Source organism: Ambystoma mexicanum, chromosome 14 (genome assembly GCF_040938575.1).
Source record: "Ambystoma mexicanum isolate Mex_15411 chromosome 14, UKY_AmexF1_1, whole genome shotgun sequence".
Taxonomy (NCBI): domain Eukaryota; kingdom Metazoa; phylum Chordata; class Amphibia; order Caudata; family Ambystomatidae; genus Ambystoma; species Ambystoma mexicanum.
The window spans coordinates 399,339,214-399,361,064 of record NC_090940.1 but is presented as its reverse complement, the minus strand read 5'-3'; the positions used below and the strand labels follow the sequence as shown (position 1 = coordinate 399,361,064).

The 21,851-nt window shown below is 42.2% G+C and overlaps 1 protein-coding gene across 1 annotated transcript in view; it reads left to right on the top strand.

Moving 5' to 3' along the window:
- The window catches only part of PLCB2 (phospholipase C beta 2), a 1,211,696-nt gene that overhangs the window by 882,805 nt on the left and 307,040 nt on the right, over positions 1-21,851 (top strand). Inside the window, exons 18-20 of the mRNA XM_069637528.1 lie at positions 9,159-9,313; positions 10,410-10,574; positions 14,010-14,109. Coding sequence (XP_069493629.1) covers positions 9,159-9,313; positions 10,410-10,574; positions 14,010-14,109 — 420 coding nt within the window. The remainder of the gene's footprint in view (positions 1-9,158; positions 9,314-10,409; positions 10,575-14,009; positions 14,110-21,851) is intronic.

Genomic DNA, 21,851 nt, shown 5'->3' with positions numbered 1-21,851 from the left:
GGGGACATGAGTGGGGGCCTGGTGGAGGCTGCCCCTGCACTGCTGGGGGGTGGGGGTGATAGGGGACATGAGTGGGGGCCTGGTGGAGGCTGCCCCTGCACTGCTGGGGGGTGGGGGTGATTGGGGACATGAGTGGGGGCCTGGTGGAGGCTGCCCCTGCACTGCTGGGGGGTGTGGGTGCAGGGGGACATGAGCAGGTGTGCAGGGTAGTCCCCTGTTTTGTAGGCTGCCTGCAGGGGCCGTGGAGGGTGTACAGGGAACACCTGTGAGGACCCACCCAGCCTAATCGCGTGTGTGACTTCCCACGCACCCCTGTAATACACGTACCCAGCCAAATCGCGTGTGATGATTCCCACGCACCCCTGTAATACACGTACCCAGCCAAATCGCGTGTGATGATTCCCACGCACCCCTGTAATACACGTACACAGCCAAATCGCGTGTAAAACTTCCCGTGTACCCCTGTAATACACGTACCCAGCCAAATCCCGTGTGATCATTCCCGCGTACCCCTGTGATACACGTGCCCTGGCTAATCGCGTGTAAAACTTCACGCCTACCCCTGTAATACACGTACCCTGGCCAATCGCGTGTTAAACTTCCTGCGTACCCCTGTAATACACGTACCCTGCCTAATCGCGTGTATTACTTCACGCCTACCCCTGATATGCACGTTACCCGCTTTGCGTTCCTTGTTTGGCAGCCCTGTAAACTGGTCCAGGGTTAGCGCAGCCCTTTGCGATGATTTAGCGATTTTGATGGCTTTTCCTTGCGCGAGGGCGTTCTTGGGGGCGTTACTGGCGCTGCTGCAGGGTCGCTGCGATACTCTGCGCCACGGCTGGTTTGGGAGCCTAAAATCCATGAATACGCTGTGCGCGGAAATCGGTTTTAGCGCACGTGCCTGGCGCAGACAATCGCACACGGACACTCTGCGCCAGCCGCTTGCGACACTTTTCTGCGAAATTCTATGAATTACCCTGTCGATCTTTTCTCTCTTCTCTCCTCCCTCAGACCCGAATGATGTGAGCCTAGTCTTCTATGCCAGACAGTTCTTGGTCCCAAAAGACCATAAAATGGGAAGGGTTGGACTTCAGAAAGGATTACTAAATTAGCATAGTATTAATCAATTGGATACAAAATAAGTTAAAAGAATAAGAACAAAGAGATGAAATTACACTTGTTTTCCAAATGTAATCTATTGTGAACATTGCCATAATTTTCTGATACTGAAGTAATCCTTCCTTATGATTTTCTATGGGGATTAACTGAGGATCCACTTGATTGCTTCTTCATAAGCCTAAGATCTTTACTTTAGGGGTCCTTCACATTTGTTTGTTCTTTAAAAGCTGTCAAATGAATTGGTACACAAAATAATTGTTCACTCAAAAAATATGGGAATTCTCATGAAAGAAAAATATCTCCTTCATCTGGTTTTCTCCCTTTATGTGGCTCTTCTGGGACGAGCAGCAACAGTTTTGTAAACATTTTCTAAAGCAATTATAAACAAAGTAAATAAAACATTTTTTTTAAAAAAAAATATCAAACACCTGAACCAAAGACACAAATCAGTAGGATTTCAAATTAAAAAAATAATCTTTACAACTTTAGCAAAAGTAACTTGTGTTAGGGAACTGATATGTGTATGATCACGAGTTTCAATGTTGAGACATAACTGTTGTTTGAATGAGCACACTGTTACAGATAAGGTCTGATTACTTTGCACGTCCTTCAAAGATGAAGCCTATAGGATGCCAACATGCCACAGTAGGTCTCTTAGGTGACACAGAGTCAGCTAACACAGAGCTGGAGGTTATAAGTCAGCACCTAATAATGCTCAAACCCTCTTGCCAACAAAGTGATTTCTTTCCTATTATTTATTTTATGAATGTTTGTAAGTGTGGTCTTTATGGAGCAGAAGGGGGTGTTCAACGGTGGCAGCCAGCAGGCACCATGGTGGCCAGCTCCCCTCATGAAGGAATCTTGCTGGTGAGAGCACAGGAGCCATGAAAAACTTCTTTACAGCACAGAGCGCTGGACCGTGGATGGTGGCGTGCAAGGCCAGACAGCCAGCAGGCAGTTTGGTGACCAGCCCACATTGGGAAGGACTCTTTATGGTGAGAGGACAGGAGCACTGAAAAACGACTTTGTGACATGGCATGCCGGTGCGCAAGGGCGGCGTGCAAGGGCAGTCATCTGGCAATTGCCCAGCAAGGATACCGCGATAATGACAGATTGCTGAATTCCAGGTTGTAAAATAAAGCAGAGGGAAAGGAGAACGAGAGTGCAGGAGTACTTAACAGGTTTCCCAGTGAGCTGGTGTGAATGCAAAGAGGTGTGTGAATACAATTTGCATCTGAATCAATCAGCTCCATTAAGCTAAAATTTCATTTTTAAAGTACAATTATCTTAAATATTGTTTTTAAATTAAAGAAATGGGTAAAAAGAATGCCTCTCCCAGGGTGCTGCTCCCCTGCAAAAATGATTGCATCAATTCAAGATGCCAACAATCTTACCTGAGAAATTGAAAACCTTCTTGAGCACCTAAACAGGAAAAACCCCACAATGCTATATCTGTGCACTTAGAACCAAATACAAGAGCAAAGAAAATCACTGCCATTAAAAGAGGTGATTCCTAAGGCCATTCCCAAGGAAAAATAATTCACAAATCAGACTATTATATTAAATGCAAATAGCAAATATTACCCCACATGTGAACCAAGTGAGGTGGAGAACAGGAGGGCGGAGGGAGCAAATCAACAGACGTTGGAGGTTAGACCAAAAAACTAGGACAAACCCATAATCAGGCAGACCCAATTACATTATTGGGCTAATTAAATTCAAGTTCAAAATGTTATATGACCAATCACTGAGGAGAACGATAATGAACCGATGCCAACACAAAAACACAAAGATAAGGGAATGTCCAAGTACATTCTGGATATGGCCCAAAATGTATACTTATTTGAAACATCAAAGAAGGTCTGGACCAAAGGAGGGAGTGCCTATGAAATACCAGAACAAATAAATGATCTATTACCACCAAAGATGAGAAAAGATTGTAAGCAATGTTCCCCTCTGTTTACAAAAGGAATTGAAAAAGACCAAACAGCTCTCAGATCAAACTGTGAAGGGGAGGACCTCATAATTATCGATGATCCCCCCCCAAATTGCTGCCCAGCCCAGATGTAGAAGTAAACATAAAAGAGCCCACATTGGTTCACAGAAAGGAAACAAGAAAGTTAGCCTTTTTTGGAAACTGTCATCATTCATTAAATTCCGCTTCCAGATTTGCGGTTTTGCCAGTACCCCTGGATGACCTCATGGGAGAATATTCTCCAATGCAAGAAAAGAAAAGTGACAAAAAAATCGAAAGATAATCATGAATACAAGAAATGAGAACATGGGAGATGTTGCCTATACTAAGAAAGAGAAGAACAAAATTAAGCGGCTTGACAAAGCAATGCAAATATCAGATAACAAATAACTTTCTGAAATTGGAAATGCCACTGCTGAATCAGATAATGGTGGATCATCAATGGGTGCCCCCCCTCCCTCCCCTGGATATTGAGAATTTCCAATTGCAGGAAAGGGCAACCACTACATCTATGCCTAAAATAAAAATTTCAGACATGAAGAAAAACTAATGACTCATTAAATAAATACAAATGCAGATGCAGTAGAAAAAATACAAAAAATACCCTTGAAAGGACAGTGTAAACAAATATGATGGAAACAGATGGATCTCAAAAGACTATGGGATGCAAGATAAGTGAACGGGAAAGAGGCCAGGATGGCTGGCAAAATGACACATGGTCAATGAATAACAAGATTGGACCTCTCGTTAGCCAAACCGTTGCCCTCTCATGAGCCAGTACATGTGATGAATAAGAGAACAAATTATGAATTACTATTGTGATAAATAGCTGTTCTAAGGGGAAAATGGGGAGATTTAAACTGGCAAGAATGTATAAATGAGTCCACCATTGTTTGTTTGCAGGAAATCTGGTTGGTGAATTTTCAAAATAAATAGGGTCTCTTTCTTATTTTACACACACCAGAAAGGAAAAGAAAAGTGGTCCAAGTGGTTATTTGATAATCTGGGTAAGAAATTATGATTTAAAGGGCGCATTCTCTCTGTAATCAATTCTCAGTCCCCAGACATTTTAATTCTGAAATGGGAATAGGAAGAAGACACCACAGTGATTATAGCAAACATCTACTCAAGACAAACAGTGAAAGCCGTTGAGAAGTTAATGGCCTCCGTAGAACGAAGTGAACACCTTAAAGGTTAACAGATTAACAAGAGGGTAAACATCATCATGGCGGGTGATTTCAATACCAAACTCCAGAGGTGCATGAATATAAATTCTCATATAAAGATTATAATAAACTATGGAATGTACCTTCAGCTCAGTGTGGTGAATGTAAACCACACGCTAGACAGGCGCAGAGATTAATACATGCTCTTTTGGTAAAAGATTTTAGGGCATGCAATGGCAGATTTCTTGGAGACAGTCCTCCAAAGTTACTTTTCAAATGCTCAAATGTGTGTTACAAATTGACTATATCTTAACTACAGTAGACAGTTGGAAAATCCTGTAAACCTCAGTTATTGAGCGACTGGAAAGCGGCCATGGTCCATTAAGTTTGTCCATACAATCAAATGGGGTAATTATGGATCACCAGCAAATATGTGTGAATAATATCACACTAATGTCAAATAGAAGAAGTGTAAATTGGGCAAATATATTGAGAAAAGAATAAATTCAACTGGTATAACCATGTTTTAGAGTTTCTTTGTTGAAGGATCCCAGATATCTCCTAGGAAAACGTGGATACAATAACTAGGGCTTTGACCTCATTTTTTGCTAGAAGCTATAATTCAATTAAAAAAGATAAATCAGAAACAGGAGGGATGGTTTGAATAAGATTGTAGAACTTCAAAACTGTTAGAAGCCTAGACATCAAATGATGCTAGAGACCATGAAAGAATTAGGGGAATAAGAAATGACTATATGTTAAACTTTATATGTAAACTTGATTTGGGAAAAAGATTCAAGAGCTTTTTGGCAAATCGTATCAAAAGCAACAGTGCATGATAGTGCTCCAATGAAACCCATATAAGATCTCAAACTTGGAAATTGCACTTTAGTCAATTATATGATCAACCACGAAAAGAAACTGATGATACCAAGCCAAAGGTAATCAAATCAAAAAGTATCATTCCGGAGACATATGAATTATATAGATCTCAAAAAGAGAGAGAAATGTCAATATGACTTCAGAAGGGGGAACTCCCAGGTCTACACTAAATACCCTCAGAACATTTCAAATCTCAAATGCATGCACATCTGGGCCCCCTTCTCCAAAAGCTACTTAACTGCATACAAAATAAAAATAAAATATAAAATACCTGGAGAGAGGATCTCTAATTGTTCCCATTTATAAGAAGGAGTATTAGGGTGATCCTTTCACCTATCACCCAATTTAATTAATCGTCATTAGTTTAAACACATATAGGACAATATTGCTGACAAGACTCGAAGATTGGATAAATGAAAACAATGTTCTATCAGATTTACAAGCAGATTTTAAGACACGCATCAGTACAACAGATCAGGTCTTCTGACTGTACCTGCTCTGTGTGAAATATACACGTTTGCATACTCAACATCCCTGCTTGGTCTTGTAAATTTATGTACCACTTTTGATGAGGTGCCTATGGATTTATCTATTGAGATAGGAGATGAGTCACTACTAATATTATAGAGGAGTGTGTTGAATCTGATGATTTCATCACACCTTTCCCGGCGGTGACCTCTCCCCATGGGGTCAGGGCACGGCAGCCGCTACATGATCCTGATCCTGACCCTGGGGGTGGCTATATGAGGGAGAATCACATGGGGGGAGGTGACCCTCAGAGGGGTGACACAACATCATCGGCCTATTGTAATAGCTCCCTTCAATCATCCATGGGACCTACCGATAATATCTTCCAATGTACTGTACATAAAGCAGGAGCCGTGAAGGACACAGAAGCCGCCAAGTGAAGTCGGTGAGCCCGGGAAGTGGGGACGGGATACCAAAGCGCTGCTTTGCATTGACCGTGGGAGAACTGAAGAATGCCACAGAAAGCCAGTGAGTCCTCAAGAGGGGAACTGGGACACTGGGGTACATGAAGCCCAATATTTCCAACAAGGGACTAACAGAATGAATGCAAGATATATACAAGTTTGCAAGTGTGTCAAGTGAAGCACATATAAAAGCCCTGGCAGGAGAGTATACCAGGCCAAGTCAAGTTTACAAGTGTGTCAATTGAAGCACATGAAAAAGCCCTGGCAGGAGAGTATACCAGCCAGAGTTAAGTTGGCAAGTGTGTTAAGTGAATCACATGAGGAAGACTTGAGTAAAGTGTTATATTAAAAGTGGAGAAGAATGCCTCTTACAGTAGGGACAGAGAGGCATTTTCTGACCCCTTTTTATTTTTAATAAACGTCTATAGCCACAAACATGAACTCTCTGTGTCTGTGTCTCATCCATGGATCTGCCCAGGAGTTAGACAGAGCTGTGTCCTTGCTCCAACATTATTGTGTTTATATTTAAACAAGCGTGCACATTTTAACAGACCAGCTCCAGATGGACACTCCCAAATTAGGGGGCACGAAAACAGGCACCTTGATATTCGCAGACAATTTGGTTTTGATTAGCTCAACCCGGATAGTCATCCAAAAGTCCACAACAGCTGTTGCTAGTAAATGTACAGACATTGGACTGATAATAAACTTCCAGAAAACCAAATTTCTCACATGGTCAAAAGGGAGAATAACAGCTTTTGCACTACATGTAGGTGAACATAGAATTGAAAGAGTCAATTACGACTAATTGTGTCATGCATCAAAGGCTGCATCAGTGGTCGCTATGGCAATGCTGGAGGCTATGTTCCCCTTTGAATGCGGCTATCAGCCCACACAAAGATGGCCACCGGAACCTGTTACGAATGTACTTGTCTCGTCATCAAGTTTGTGATAACGTGTACGCTGAAGCCTCTCCGCCTCTGTGAAGGATCAGGTTTTTATGGAAGCCTCGCCTGGTACTCTGCTTAGGTGAGCCTCCTTGCTGATGGTTATTTCCCTTCCCAGTCTTCTTTCAGTCCTTTGCCCACTCTGCCTCCTACCTTCCCTCTCTTCTCCAGTTCTTCCTGCCTGTAGCCAGCCTCCTCAGTGCCTCTTCCAGCCGTCTACTACTTCAGCTTCCACCCTCCTTTAAGCTGTCTCCAGTTCCTTCCTTCTTTCTGCCTTCAAGGGCTCCGTCCTTACTGTTGTCATCCAGGTTTTTTCCCCCGGCTGGGGTTTTTACCTTTGGAATTTGGCGAATCTTCTGCTTCACCTTCCTGTGTTTAAATCACAGTGGGTTACGCTGTGGTTCAGGAATCTGTCTTGAGCATCCAAGTACCTGTTCTGACTCATCAACAGGTACATGTAACTGTGCATGCATGATAATTTGGGTATGAGCTAGATGAAAGAGGCATTTGGTAAAAACAGGTACATAAGTAATTGCTTACCTTTGCCAGACAGGGACGCTGTTGCTACATTCTTTAGATGAATTGGGGGAAGAGCAATTTTGCAATCTCTAGAGGTTTTGAGAGCAGGCACACATTCATCTGCTCTCTATTGAGCAGAGATTTTGTGCTGCTCTGACCTTTAATGCCTCGAAAAAAAAGGAGATAAGCATTGATAAAAACAATGTCTTCACTACCAAAGAACACTCCATCCCTTTGTCTTCATATAGAACTGTGAATAAATGTAGTGTTGAGCCTTAGAGGAGTACTGACATAAATCGGTGTCAAGAGTCTCTAGTGGGTATGGTACGTTTGAGAAATGGCAGTTAAATTAAACCTAAATATAATTTGATCACCAATATATGCTCTGACTACCCCAGGAAGCACTGTAAACACTGAAGTACAAATCACCCAGAGATATGAAGAATGGTATTATACAACTAAAGTATCAGAAGCCTAGAACACCAGCTTGATCAATAAATATTTAACGACCAAAACGCATTTAGGCTTTTGGGAGGATAACAGATAAGTTATAGGTGAAGCAAAGTATTATATATGAAACTCAGACTGGGTACTCTATCCTTAGCAGCTTTCATACTAAAGTGGAATGTAGGAAACTCTGAAAACTGCAAATATTGTCAAAATCTCAAGGAAGATCTGACCCACTTTTCAATATTTTGCCCATTTAAACAAAAAAAAGGGGGGTAACATAGATATTTCCAATGTTTAGAAGCGATGTATGAATACTGCATGACAAGCTATATCCTCTTGCTTACAGACTGCAGATGAAGCAGGCAGTGCTGTGGGCTCTGCCCAGCTACCGAAACAAATCTTGGTGGGTCAGGAAGAAATATCTAGGAAACAATTGACCTTCATAACTATAACATAAATAGTTGTTATATTCTTTCCCTTTTTCTTACTGTGTTAGAATACATGAGCTTTCCATTGGTGGAATGGTGTATATACACTACTATGAAATATGACCTTTGTTTTAGCATAATTTTAGAAGGATGATTATGAAGTTCTCAGTTAATATACCCTGCACAGAATGTATCAGATGTTTATTGATGAATTGGTGTATAAATATTAGTATGGACTATGATTTCTGTTTCTGTAAAAAACACAAAGGATGTTTTTAAGACTTTTGATCTATATATATAGTATGATTTGAACCTGTGCTGCTATGCAATGTCTTGCTTCCAAGACACCAGCGTTGCCCCTGAGCTACCCTCCCGGCGTAAGTTAGGTCTGAAGCTTTGGTGGATGCCTATACTTTACTGTGGAGAAGCATGTAGCCCGTGCATAGTTCACTTCCGGTAGTCATGCTAGCTATTGCTGGAAGTGGTAAGGAGCATGGCTAAGTGGTTTTCATCTGAAATAAGTGTTTTTGATAATTATTTTGAATTGTCCTTCGAGTTGGACCATTATACGCTCTCGCATTCCTGAGGGAAAATTGCCTTTTGAGCGTTGTAAGCTTCCACTTGTGGTAAACAGTTGAAAAAAAATATCATGACCATTTCTCAGTTTCTAATCCCCAAAAACTATTTAATTTATCTTATTTCATGTCTATCACTTCTGGTTTCTTGCTGAATGTCGCCAGATCTATCCATGCAACAAAACATGGCTGTCTTTGAGTTCAACGGCCGTAGTGGCTATCTCCTCAAGCACGAGTTCATGCGACGCGCAGACAAGCAGTTCGATCCCTTTACTGTGGACAGGATTGATGTGGTTGTGGCAAACACCCTCACCATTAAGGCAAGTATAAATCACACAAACACAGATCACGTGCCCAGGGCTGATTCTTTTCTCCTGAATCACTTGGTGAAATCAATGTAGGGAATGCATGGACCCCCAATGCCATGGACCTAACCGATTGATAGATATTTAGAGACCAAAACTCATTTAGGCTTTAAGAGAATAATGGATAAGAGGGAGGATAGAGAAAAAAAACGATTATATCTGAAACTCAGACTGGGTACTCTATCCTTATCAGCTTTCACAGTAAAGTGGAATGTAGGAAACTCGGATAACTGCAAATATTGTCAACATCTCAAGGAAGATCTGACCCATTTTTTATATTTTGCCCATTTTGTAAAATATTTAGGGAAAAATGTATGTTTACAATTGTTAGAGATGTATGTATAAATACTGTACAACAAGCTATATCCTTTTTCTTGCAGAAACCCATGTGTATAGGCACGCTATAAAATCAATATCATATCATATCAGATGAAACATGCAGCGTATGGGCTCTGCACAGCTACCTAAACAAATCTTGGTGGGTCAGGAAGAAATATCTAGGAAAAAAATTGGTCCACATAAATATAACATCAGTTGATTTTTATTTTGTTTCCCTTTTTCTTACTGTGTTACAATGTTTGAGTTATTCATCAGTGAAACAGCGTATATACACTACCCCGAAATATGACTTTCGTTTTTACCATAATTTTAAAATGTTGATTATGAATTTCTCATTTAATATACCCTACACGGGATGTATGAGATAATAATTGTGACTTGGTGTATACATATTAGTATGGATTCTCTGATTTCTGTTCTCTTTCTGGATTCTGTATGTCAGATTCCACTGTTCTCTTTATTGTCACAGTCGCGGCAACAGGGAGGAGCATCAGTTAGGTTTGCTATCAAACAGGTCACTAACGTGATAGAAATCACAATAGGCACTCGACGGAATAGTGCAGATGGGGCTACTGTGCATTTCAGTAATGTAATGTAAAATGTGAAATATTCAGGGGGAATTAAATGGGAAATATTGTCTTAGCTGTAATGATACTTTGAAATTATATTTGATATCACAAATATTCATATTTTGTTTTTATTTTCTTAATAGATACTGTCAGGACAATTCCTTTCTGATCGTAGCGTGAAGACCTACGTGGAAGTGGAACTGTTTGGGTTGCCGGGAGACCCAAAGCGTAAATACAAAACTAAGTTAACATCGTCGCCAAACTCTATCAATCCAGTATGGAAGGAACAACCCTTTGTCTTTGAGAAGGTAACCCTTGAAGCTCCAAGGCAGAGTGCTCGTTCTGATAGATTTGAGATCCAATTTAAGAATGCACCAAAGTTCTGAATGTGTGTGTATGATCATGCAGGTTACACCAAACTGGTGGGTGGGCTTGCTTATTGAGGCAGAGGTGTGAAATTCACGAAAGTAATAACATTGGCTATCTGTTTTTAAATTGCTATTCTGTCATGAAGCACATTTTCAAGAACTTTTGGAAGATCGTGATTAGCATGTAGAGAATCTATTCTTTTTTTAATTTGCGAATCAATGTGTCTATGTAAAGAAAAGGTTTCCGTTTATTTTGTCACAAATCATTTTTTGTTTTATATAATCATTTCACTTTTTGGATAATGGATTCTCTTTTTTCAAGGAATCAAAAAATATATTTTTCCAACAAATCATTTTCATTTTCAGCTTTTTTCAGTGTGCACATTTTAGGTGAAATGAGGATGAATTTTAAATCTATAAGTGATTATTAGGCCACAAAATGTCCACTTCCAATTAAATGTGGCTGGTCTGATTTGTATCCAACAAATGTAGTTATTGGATCCGATGGGTGTAACCTTTAAAAAGATAAAGATAAGCTTGATATTTGTGACAAAATTGTCCTCATTGCTCTGCAGTGACAGCAGTGATGCCTTATAAGTGAACGAGGTATCTGGTACCATTGTGCTTGCACACCTCCACCTCCAAACCTCTATTAGCATCCTGGCTCCATGTAAGTGCTAGGGGTCGGTTTTATAGTGGGACGAATATAGGCCAAGGCAAACACGTGTTTTCTGTCAAAATATCCTACTACCAGGATGGCCACCGTGAAAATGGCGGACATGTACACCAGGGGAGACATCCATAATTTCTATGGTGGTTGGGAATTCCATTCTGGAGAAAACACTGTAGATACTGAATCATGAAAGGTAAGTGTGAGAGGGGGCAGGATTGATTGGAGTTCAGAGGTAAGTTGTGATGAACGCTGAAGACAGGGGATAGGAGAGAGAGACCATTAGGCTTCTTTGAGCGTAAGAATGCACCAGTATATATGCCTAAAGTCCAACCAATATGAATGCTTGCCTGGCCTCATTAGTGCTCTAAATTTGCAGTTATAAGGGCAAACAAAAGTAGTCATTGGCAGTGTGCTTGCTACCAATATTATTGTTCATGAAGTAGACGGGTGAGATTGATTTTGTGCCACTAAGTGGCCATGTCCAATACATTAAAGGCAGGAAAGCAAATCTATCTATAGTAGAAATCAGAGAATAGGATAAGGAAAAGACTCATCCTAATCACTTCATTAAGCGTTACCCACAAAGACCTCAAGTGAACTAAGTGACACATGTTAATGATTGCCAAATGGTCAATACTGGCTAGCACTTTTATCACCTTACCTCCTCCCTGTTGATGCGAATATGGGATATTAATTAAGTTCAGCGCCTTCTGAACATTAATCAAGACCTACAAACCAGGAGTTGCACAAAGACAAAGCAGAGCAGCCACACTATCCAATCAGCAACCACCAATGATGCAATTGTCATTCATTTCTGTCTACTTCAATTTCTGTATTTTGTTTCTCATTAACTACTCACATTTGTCAGGAGGGTGGGTGTTGAGAAATGAAGAGGGGAAGTGAAAGACGGGATGGTGGGCTATCACCCAAACTTTAGAAAAGACCAGATAACACCTGGGTCTTTGTCAAGCAAACTCTGCCCCAGAGCAAGGATATATTGCTTCAATGTCTTTATGCACGTGGTAAATTTGCAGAACACTCATCCCAATGTGCATTGCAGCTGTGTAACGTTTCTATAATGTGTGTCCAAGACATCACATTTTCTCAGTTTGTGTGAGTTTCCGTTTGGCAGAGGTTAGTCAGTGCTTCATCAAACAATAAGGTATGAAGACAGTTGACCGTGACCAGTTTAGTGCACACTTATCTAAAGGTCGTTGTCATGACTGCTGCAGCTTTTAAACTCACTTTATTTTCAGACAGAGTAACATGCCCTGCAGTGCATGTTACACTATGTTTGACCCTCCTCAGGCTCCATCCTAATCAAGATACTTCTTCCTTGCTCAGGGCAGTCTATTGATGTCTCCTAATTGCAGTGCTGCGACAACTACTGAAATAGGTCCCACTACACTCTGCAAGTTGGTCCTAACTAGACATAGATATTCCTCCAGGAACCTATGCTTTATTTGCAAAGATGTGAGAATGATTCTTAAATGCACTTTTAATTGACAATAATTTGGGTCTGGTTTAGGACTGGGCTTTGTCTTTTTACTTTGCATGTGTTCTTTAAGGTTAAGAGTACATTAGGTGTGTCCTTAGAGGTCGTCCATTGGATGACCATTCACTGTACGCTTCCTCTTCCTTGTTTTGACCTTCTGTTACAGTTTAAGTATCTATGTCTGTGTCTGGTCCTGCTGGCCTCCCATGAACAATACTAGAATGCTGGTGTGTGCTACCTGAATGACAGCTCAAGGGCGAATTGTGGGTGAATGAGTTGCAGGAGTGCTCTGACGGTTTCAGTGGGCCCTGAGCTGGGGAGGAGGAGGATGAAGATGGTCGGTGGTCTCCGTATAACTAGGCCAGAGGACCAGGAGCCTCTAAATATATGTGTATATAAATTATGTAAACTGGGCATTGCATACTGCGACTCGTGGTTGGGATGAGACTTGGGAGCAAACACACTTATATTTTCATTAGCTTCTACACGTCCACTCTAGTGCTTCCTGAATTGATACCAATACATAAACAAATAAAGATGTCATACGTTATGAAAATATGTTTCTACAGTATATCTTGCATCCCACACCATAGATGTTATAGCATCTACGACCCTCTTTCACCATCCTCTTCTCTTCCACTTGCTAATGTCCTTTCCTCCAGCACACTTAAGGACTGTATACTCCGGCCTGGATCACAGTGCATCACTCCACAGACAAGCTAGTTGCTCTGAAACTACTACGGTAGTGATTTGGGATAGTATAAAAGCATAGCACCCTAGCATAACATATTTAGACGGAAGTCAGCCGTATTATTTATAGGTGTCCGGTCATCATTTCGAATTCAAAAGGAGCGAATGCAATACATTCGAATCAAAAGGACTGAAACAAAAAAGACCAAATGCCTTTTTTAAAATGTATTTTTTTTTTGGGGTTTTGGTATAGGTAAAATGAGTGGTTTTTGGACCAAAAACAGGGGATTGGGGGGGGGGGGGGGTGCCGAAAAAAAAAGTGCATTCAATTTTTTTTCCCGGTCCTTTTGTTTCGAAAGTATTGCATTTCGAAACTTTGTATTCAACTCTTTAACCCGCAACCTTTGTTTATATCATCCAAGGAACTGTAGAAATATGTTCAGTACATGTTAACTTTGTATATCTACTTGTTTACATGGTGGATGCATTAAGCTTACCTTATAAATGTTCTTGGCAGATTCTAATGCCAGATCTGGCCTCGCTCAGAGTCGCGGCATTTGAGGAAGGAGGCAAATTCATTGGCCATCGCATCATTCCACTGAATGCAGTTCGGTCAGGTAAACTCAATATTTGTATATTTCTATTTCCTACCTTATCACATGGCATGAGTTTACAAACACAATTGGCATAGATATATAGAATGTATGTTATGTATAATTCACAGAAAAAACGTTGTTAAGGAGTAATTATGGTTAAGTTGCACTAATAAAAACCTATGAAATTGAGTGACGAAAAGTTGTTAAAGGGACGTTATGGTTACAAATAAAACCAAAACCCCCCAGAAATTCACCAGTTATGGTAAGCTAAGCAACCACAACTCGTGCCACCACCGTGCACTGCTATGACTAACACCCAGGACATCAATGATGACATCACAAATGTCACTGATGACATCACTGATGACATCATATATGAAATACATTTTTATGAAAAGTCCCTACAAGGGGCTGTGTTTATAATGTTAGTAACAAGATGCCAGGCGTGATCCGGAGTAGTTGAAAACCTTTGTGCAGATTTGTCAAACGGCACCACATTTATAAGCCTTTCAAATATTTTGGGACCCCCCTCTAATGGTGCCCCCTCATGCAGTTTCATAATGTGGCGCCAAAGTTATAAGCAATCCAAAAACTGTTTTTCACTGACCCTGAAATGCATCTGAAATGTTCATGGACTCCGTAGAAGAAAAATCACCAGATATTTTGCTTTTTATGGCCATATCCTATCCTTAACACCCCTCACCTCCCCAGAGATGGTTTAATTTGTTTGACAAGTGCAATGTTGTGTTTTGTATATGTTTCTACAGCGATGTCTGTAGAATACTACGGGCGCTGTTCACGAATCCAACATGGCGTCCGTTTCAAAGGTTTTGCCGCACCTTACACTTTTAATTGACCAATCAGTCGGTGCGTATGATGTCCGTGAACATCACGCTGCTCTCTGATTGGTCCAGGAGGTGTCACAGACTCTGAATCAGGAAATTAGTCCTCACATCAGACCCAGATATCACTAATTTTATTTCGCTACTTTTTGTAAATTTGTTTTAAAAGTACTGGATGGATTTACACCAAATTTGCAAAGGCACGTTTTTAGGAACAAGCCGTCACTTGTCGTGCAAGTTTGGTGCAAATCCGTCAAGCAGTTTGGGCTGTAGGCGTGAGCAAATGTTTTTTTCCATTGTGTCTGAGAATGGCAAATATTTTGGGATCCCCTTATAACTTTGCCCTCTCTGGACAAAACCGCACCAACCTTCTCAAGATCATTCCGAGGTGGCCATATAATTTTTTTTGCAAAGTTTGGTTATGATTCATCGAACAGCGTCAAAGTTAAAAGCCACCCAAAAAGTGCTTGTTCTATGAGTGGAGCAACTTAACCATAACTAGAGGGCCACTACCGTATAACTGGAACATTTGTTTTCCAGCATGTTAAAATGCACATTAGCTTGTTTGAATATGTAGAAAAGCAACTATGTCCACAATCTTCAGCTTCCAATTGGAACATGTTGCTCTTGAAATACCATTAACTTCAGCTAAAACACCACAATCTTAAAATGCCTGGAGAGATTTAAGATCCTCATACAGAAATGAGAAATTGGTTTGCATCAGCACACATCAAGCTTTGAAAGAAAAGGACCCAGTGCTCACCTTCATCGCTGCTCACATCAAATCTATTCGGATAGATATTATCAAAATCTCGTGTCGATCGGATCTTCAGTTGCGAGTCAGTGATCAATTTAGTGATTAAACATTTGTCTTAGATTTTCTTTCATTTTAAGATGAATTAGGTTTTCTAATTTGAAGTTGTTGATGTTTTCCTACAGGTGTCAGTGGTGGTGCATCGCCTGCCTACTCCATTTTTGTGATATATGTATTCTATGTATATGAGAACAGATGTTGTTTGCTAAGCATAGGGTTCATACCCTTTCCCTTGCCCACTTGATGATGCAGTTTTTATGTGATGCCTGGACTTTTATTTAATTATTTTATTTATTGAATACTTATAAGGCACCTATACAGAAAATGGTGTACCCAGGTGTCACAAGATGAAAGGTGGACAGTGGTGGGTACAGGGGGAACACGCATACAATGTGGAGGGGGGAAAGGGGTCCCAGCGGCTACGCAAGTGCTGAGGGGAGCCAGGGATGAGGACCACCGTCTAAGTGCAAGGACGGGGTGGACCAGACTCAAAAAGGGAATGTCCAACCATCCAGGCTAGTCAGGGAGGGGGGACCATATGGGAACTGCTGATAAGGGGGAGAGCTGGTAAAGACTGGTCAAAGGGGCCTGGTAACCTGTAAGAATCATAAGTGACCAGGCGTTGCAGCAGCAGATGGGGACGTTAGCAAACGAGGTAGAAAGGGTAGGAAATAGAGAAAAGCAGGTTCTTTAGATGTTTTCGGAACTTAAAGAGGTTCGGCTCAAGTCTGAGAGGGGCAGGGAGGCCACTCCAGAGGGAGGCACCTGCTGAAGCGAGAGATCATCCCCCACTTTCTGTTTGTAAAACGTCTGATCAGCAGAGAGTTGGAACTAGAGGACCAAAGAGCTCTAGCACGGAGGTATTTGGGGCAAGAGAGTTGGATATTAAGGGGTCCCAGGCCCCAGAAAGCCTTGTGGATGATGCAGAGGGTCTTGAGTTTGACCCTTGCAGCAACCGGGAACCAGTGGAGAGATTTTAGAGCAGGAAAGATTCCTTCTCTGGGCTTGAGGCCAGGGATAAGCCTTGCATTCCTATTCTGGATTAGTAGAAGGGGGTGAAGGGAGGATAGAGGCAGATTAAGGAAGAGGTTGTTACAGTAGTGCAGCCTAGAGAGGACCAGAGCTCTAGAGACATAGAGTTGCTGGGGGAATGTGAGGAAGGGGAAAATCCCTCTAAGGATGTGAAGCTGAAAGTGGGCCTTCTTGGCAAGGTCCATGATTTCAGAGGAGAAGGAATGAGAGACTGAAGAGTTGAAGAGGACAACAAGATTTTTGGCATCACAAAATGGTGAGGGGAGAGGACACAAGGAAGGTGACCAGAGAGTGGGGGGAAACAGGAAGCAGGGGTCCCAATGAGAAGGATCTCAGTCTTACTGGCATTAAGACAGAGATTGCTAGCTGTGCACCATGCCTGAATAACAGTGAGACAATCAGGAATGAGAAAGGAGGAGGGTGGAAAGCTTGAATAGGAGCTGTGTGTCATCAGCATAACACTGGAAATGAGGAGAGAAGGAGGAGATCAAGTGGGCAAGAGGGGCAAGGTAGATGTTGAAGAACCACGCTGCAGGTAGAGAATGAGGTGGAGGAAAGGAAAGGGCCCAATTGCACCTTGGAGGGGTGATTAGCTAGGAAGCAGGTCAGCCAGTCCAGTGCCATGTCCATGATGCCAAGGGTATCACATTGCCATTTTATGAGGATGGAATGATTGACTGTGTCAAAGGCAGAGGAAAGATCAAGGAGAATGAGAACAGAAAGAGAATTGGAATCAAGATTTGAGAGCAGGTCTTTGCAGGTGTTCAGGAGAGCAGTTTCCGTGCCTCTGGATGCTTTGAAACCAGGCTGGTGATCATGGAGACAGCCACCAAGTTCAGTGTGTTGGATCAATTATGAGATGACCAACTTCTCCAAAGGTTTTCCCAGGAAGGGGGTATTGGCAATAGGGCAATAGTCAGCTAGGCAGGAATGGTCGGCAGACTGCTAATTTAGGAGTGGGTGCATAAGCAAATGATTGAGGGGTAGAGGGAAGGAGCCAATGGCAAAGGAGTAGTTACAGAATTCAGCTAAGGCAGGAGCGAGAGAGGAAATATTGTTCTTTATCGTTCTGGAGGAGCAGGGGGGCAGCAACTGTTTGGAGGAGACTTTCCTTTGATAGAGCGAAAAACTTTAGAGACCTCATCCGGTGCTATGGGCAAGAAGGAGAAGAGTGTGTTGGAGGGAGAGAGGGGTCAAAGGAGCCTGAAAGCAGTAGGGGTAGAGGAGAGTGAGGACAGGATGTCCTATGTTTTTGGTTGTGAAATGGGAGGCCAGTGCAGTACAGAGGGCCTGGGAGTGAAGAGGAGAGGTGGAAACTGCAGTAGGATTCACAAGTTACTTGAAGATTTGGAACAATTCAGCCGTGTTGTTGGGAGCTCTAAAGATGCTTGCTTGAATATGAGCCCTCTTCTTGGAGTGTATGGAGAAACAGTAATGCCTTTGGAGCTGGCAATAGGCCAGTTTGTCAGTGGATGTGCCTGAGGTCTGCCACTTCCTTTCAGCAACTCTGAACTTTTATTTCAGTGGGGCTAAGTTGGAGTCATACCAGTTGTTGCACTTAGAGGCAGCATTCATGCAGGTCCTCATAATAGGGGCAAGGGTGTCTAGAGTGTTGGAGATGGAAAGGTGAAGGTTAGTGATGGCTGTGTCAGTGGAGGAGTCAATAGCAGGGGCAGGTGGGGGGAATTAAGGTGGCAGCAAAAGCAGTGACTGGCACTTGCTTCATTGGTTGAATGACGGCGAAGTAGACTGGCAGTGCAGGCAGCGGCTCAGCCAGGGAACCCAGGGGCTCCAAGTGGGAGGAGAGGAGAACATGGTCAGACCAAGAGAGAAGTGTAGTGGGAGGGTTAGAGATGGGGATGTCTGCTGAGATGAGCGCATCCAAGGTGTGTGCGAATGAGTGGGTTGGACCGGATGGAAGAATGGTGAGGGAGAGAGAGTCACCGAGGTCACAGCAGAGGATAGTGGGTGCTTCAGGAGAGTCAAGATGATGTTAACGTCTCTGAAGAGCAGAAGCTTGGCTGTAGAAGTCAGGAGAGAAGAGGCGGGATCTGCCCATTCAGAAAGGAAGAGGTAGATTGGGCCATCGGGCCTGTCGATGGTGGTGAGAGTAAGGGAGGGGGTAGGAGATACACCAAGCCTGCAGACGAGGCATTCAAAAGAAGAGTAGGATTGAGTGGGTATGATGTAGCAGGGACCCATTCAGGGAAGATCAGGGCTACTCCGCCACCAGACCAGATGGTTCTGGGCTTGGAGAGGATCTTGTATCCCTCGGGAAGAAGAGTGTCAAGAGCAATGACAGAGCTGGCATTGAACCACGTCTCGGTAAGGGGGGAGGACGTCTAGGTCCAAGTTGACAGATATCAGAGGAGTGTTTAACAGCAGAGCGAGGATTCAAGGTAGCTAGGTGAATCTGATTGCCACTTTTTAAGGTTTTCCGAGGAGGGGTAAAGGGGTGTGGGACGCCCGTCAGTGTCAGCACAGAGGCCAGGGGGAAGGCAACAGACTTTGATAAAAGATGACAATCACCAGACATTGATCATTGATGACAAGTCCTTTGAAGCTGAGGACCCAAACCCATTCAATATATCTGGCAATGGGCTTAGATGATCTTTGGACAGGCCAGAACAGGTCACCAAGGCCCTTTCTATGTGCTCTTCATGTCATGTTATTGCAAATTCAACAGGTGGGTCAGGCTACAGAAGCTGTATATTTGAAGTGTTTCTAGTTCACCTTTTAAGCATTTTCAAACCTCCCCTTCAATCACCAGAGTCAAGCAGGTCACTTTTAATCTCAAATTCAAGGACAAGTAAAAATAAGTATGTCAGAACAAGCTAGAACTGTTATTTCGATTCCTATGTGGCACTTCATCATGAAATATTATCAACTACAGTCAAGGAATTATATACAGCTTTCTATGTCACACAAGCGTCATTTAGCTGATTTGTACTAAAAAGCACATATTAAATATGGTCATTAAATAGGAATTACATTTTCACTGTAAATACATTTTCTTGACACATGGCATCCAAATTATAGGTAAGAACTCCTAGCTCTTTTGAGATTTAAAGTTTAGAGAATTAATGTTTTGGGACCCAGGCTGGATTCTTGTGTGGATAATATTTTTCAGTTTGCTTAGGCCTGAGAACATAGAGTCTGATCATTTCAATACATTCAGTGGCCTGCTGTATTCCATGGGAAATAAAAGCACCCCTTTTGCACATGCATAGTCCTTGTTCAGTTCTTGGCCTTGCTTTCAGTACTGAAAAGCCAATCTCGCAATACTTTTGAAAAATACACACAACCTTGGAATTATTATTGCATGCAGGCGCACACTTAGTTTGATCTTGCATGGTTCCAGGGTCGTCCTTTTGTCATAACAGTGAGCAAGAGGCATAGATTTCCAATAAATGACACAATTGGTTACTAGTGCCTCTAAGTCTCTTTCAGGAAAACCTTTTTTCAATTCACTTTATTTTAGGCCATTATCCTTTGCACCATTTATCATGACAATCTGCACAAATGTTGATGGTGGACCTGTGGTTCAAAGTCAAAGAGCAATGCATGGAGGGGTTAACAGAATATGCAGAAACAACAGAGTTGGAAACTTGCAAATCCTGACAACGTAACCGATGGTTACCTGCAAAAACAACTATTGTCCTAACATCGGTAAAGTGTGAACAAGACTACTGGAAACCTGCTTTCCTTAGGAGGTGTATTTGGTACCCCATATAAAGAGTCACACAACACCCAAAATACAGGACCCCAAGGAGAAAGAAGCACTCATAACTCTTGTGACTCCAAAGATATCCACATGCGACAGTGGATACTGCTGAAGTCACAGTCACTCATGACAGAACCGCATGCACTGAAGTTAGTTAAGTCAATGCATAATAGAGAGCTCAGAAGGACTCAGAATGTGATCTCAAGCATCCCTTTGGGATGTTGCAGTTCAGGTTCTGTTACCTCAATGTATTTGGTCTGGTACAGTGTGGTACTGCAACAGGACCATATGTCTGTGTGGCTGCACTGTCATGCTTCATTTTTCTTAATACCACACAAACTGCAGGGGGGCACACCATTGGAAGTGGAGGTGATTGATGACACAGACCTTTAGGTTCTCAGGGTACATATGAGATAGCAATGAAGGGCATCATGTAAATCTTTGACATCCTTTGTCAACTGAGAGTGGATGCACCTTCTCCTTTACCTGCTTGGACGATAGTGATTAGCGTTTTTTTTACCTATAGCAGCGAATGGTAACTATATCTAACCCTAAAATGCATGCACTCATTTATGCTATTAAAGTACAAAATGATGCATGATAGCAAACAGCTACAACACTACACGCATCATCCTTACAACCTGGGATGATGTGGGACGTGCGTTACCTTCCCTCAAATGAACACACAACAATAATTGAGAGCACACATTCTGCACCATAAAACTACAGTGGTCCAAAATAACACAGAACAGTTCAAACTCCATCCACCAACCTAACTGAGAAAATTAGCCCAAGAAGAGGGTTATCCATGATTTAGTCCGAAGTGATGTCACTCAAGAAACCCTACCTTCAGCAACTGCTTCTTCACTTGGTGCTTTCTGGAGGACCTCATCACCAGATCCTTGAGGGTCTCCACTCTGCAGTTTTCTCCTTGTCAAATGCAAGAGCTGGGATCCTGGCCTAAGAGTGGACTAGCCTATCTGGATAGGCTGTTGGGTGGTGATCAGCTATGGAAAGTTACATCACACTGGTGGTCTCTTGTTCTATGCCAATCTTACCTTAGGTAGTGGATGGGCCAGGTGCCAGAGACAGACAGAATATGAATAGTCTGCTGCATAGTTACGAAATTCAACGCATGAGACACAAGGTTCTTCATGACATGCTCAGCACCTTAATGTCTCTCTCGCTGGCCAGAATTAAACTAATCTGGGGGATCGCCTCTTCCAAGAAGGAGCTTGGCAATAGCCTCTCCAGAAATGTTGTCTCTTTCATCCTGTCTCGTATAAACCTCCCTGAGATATCAAAAAAACACAGAATGTCAACCATGAGGTCCATCTTCGTAGTGGCATTC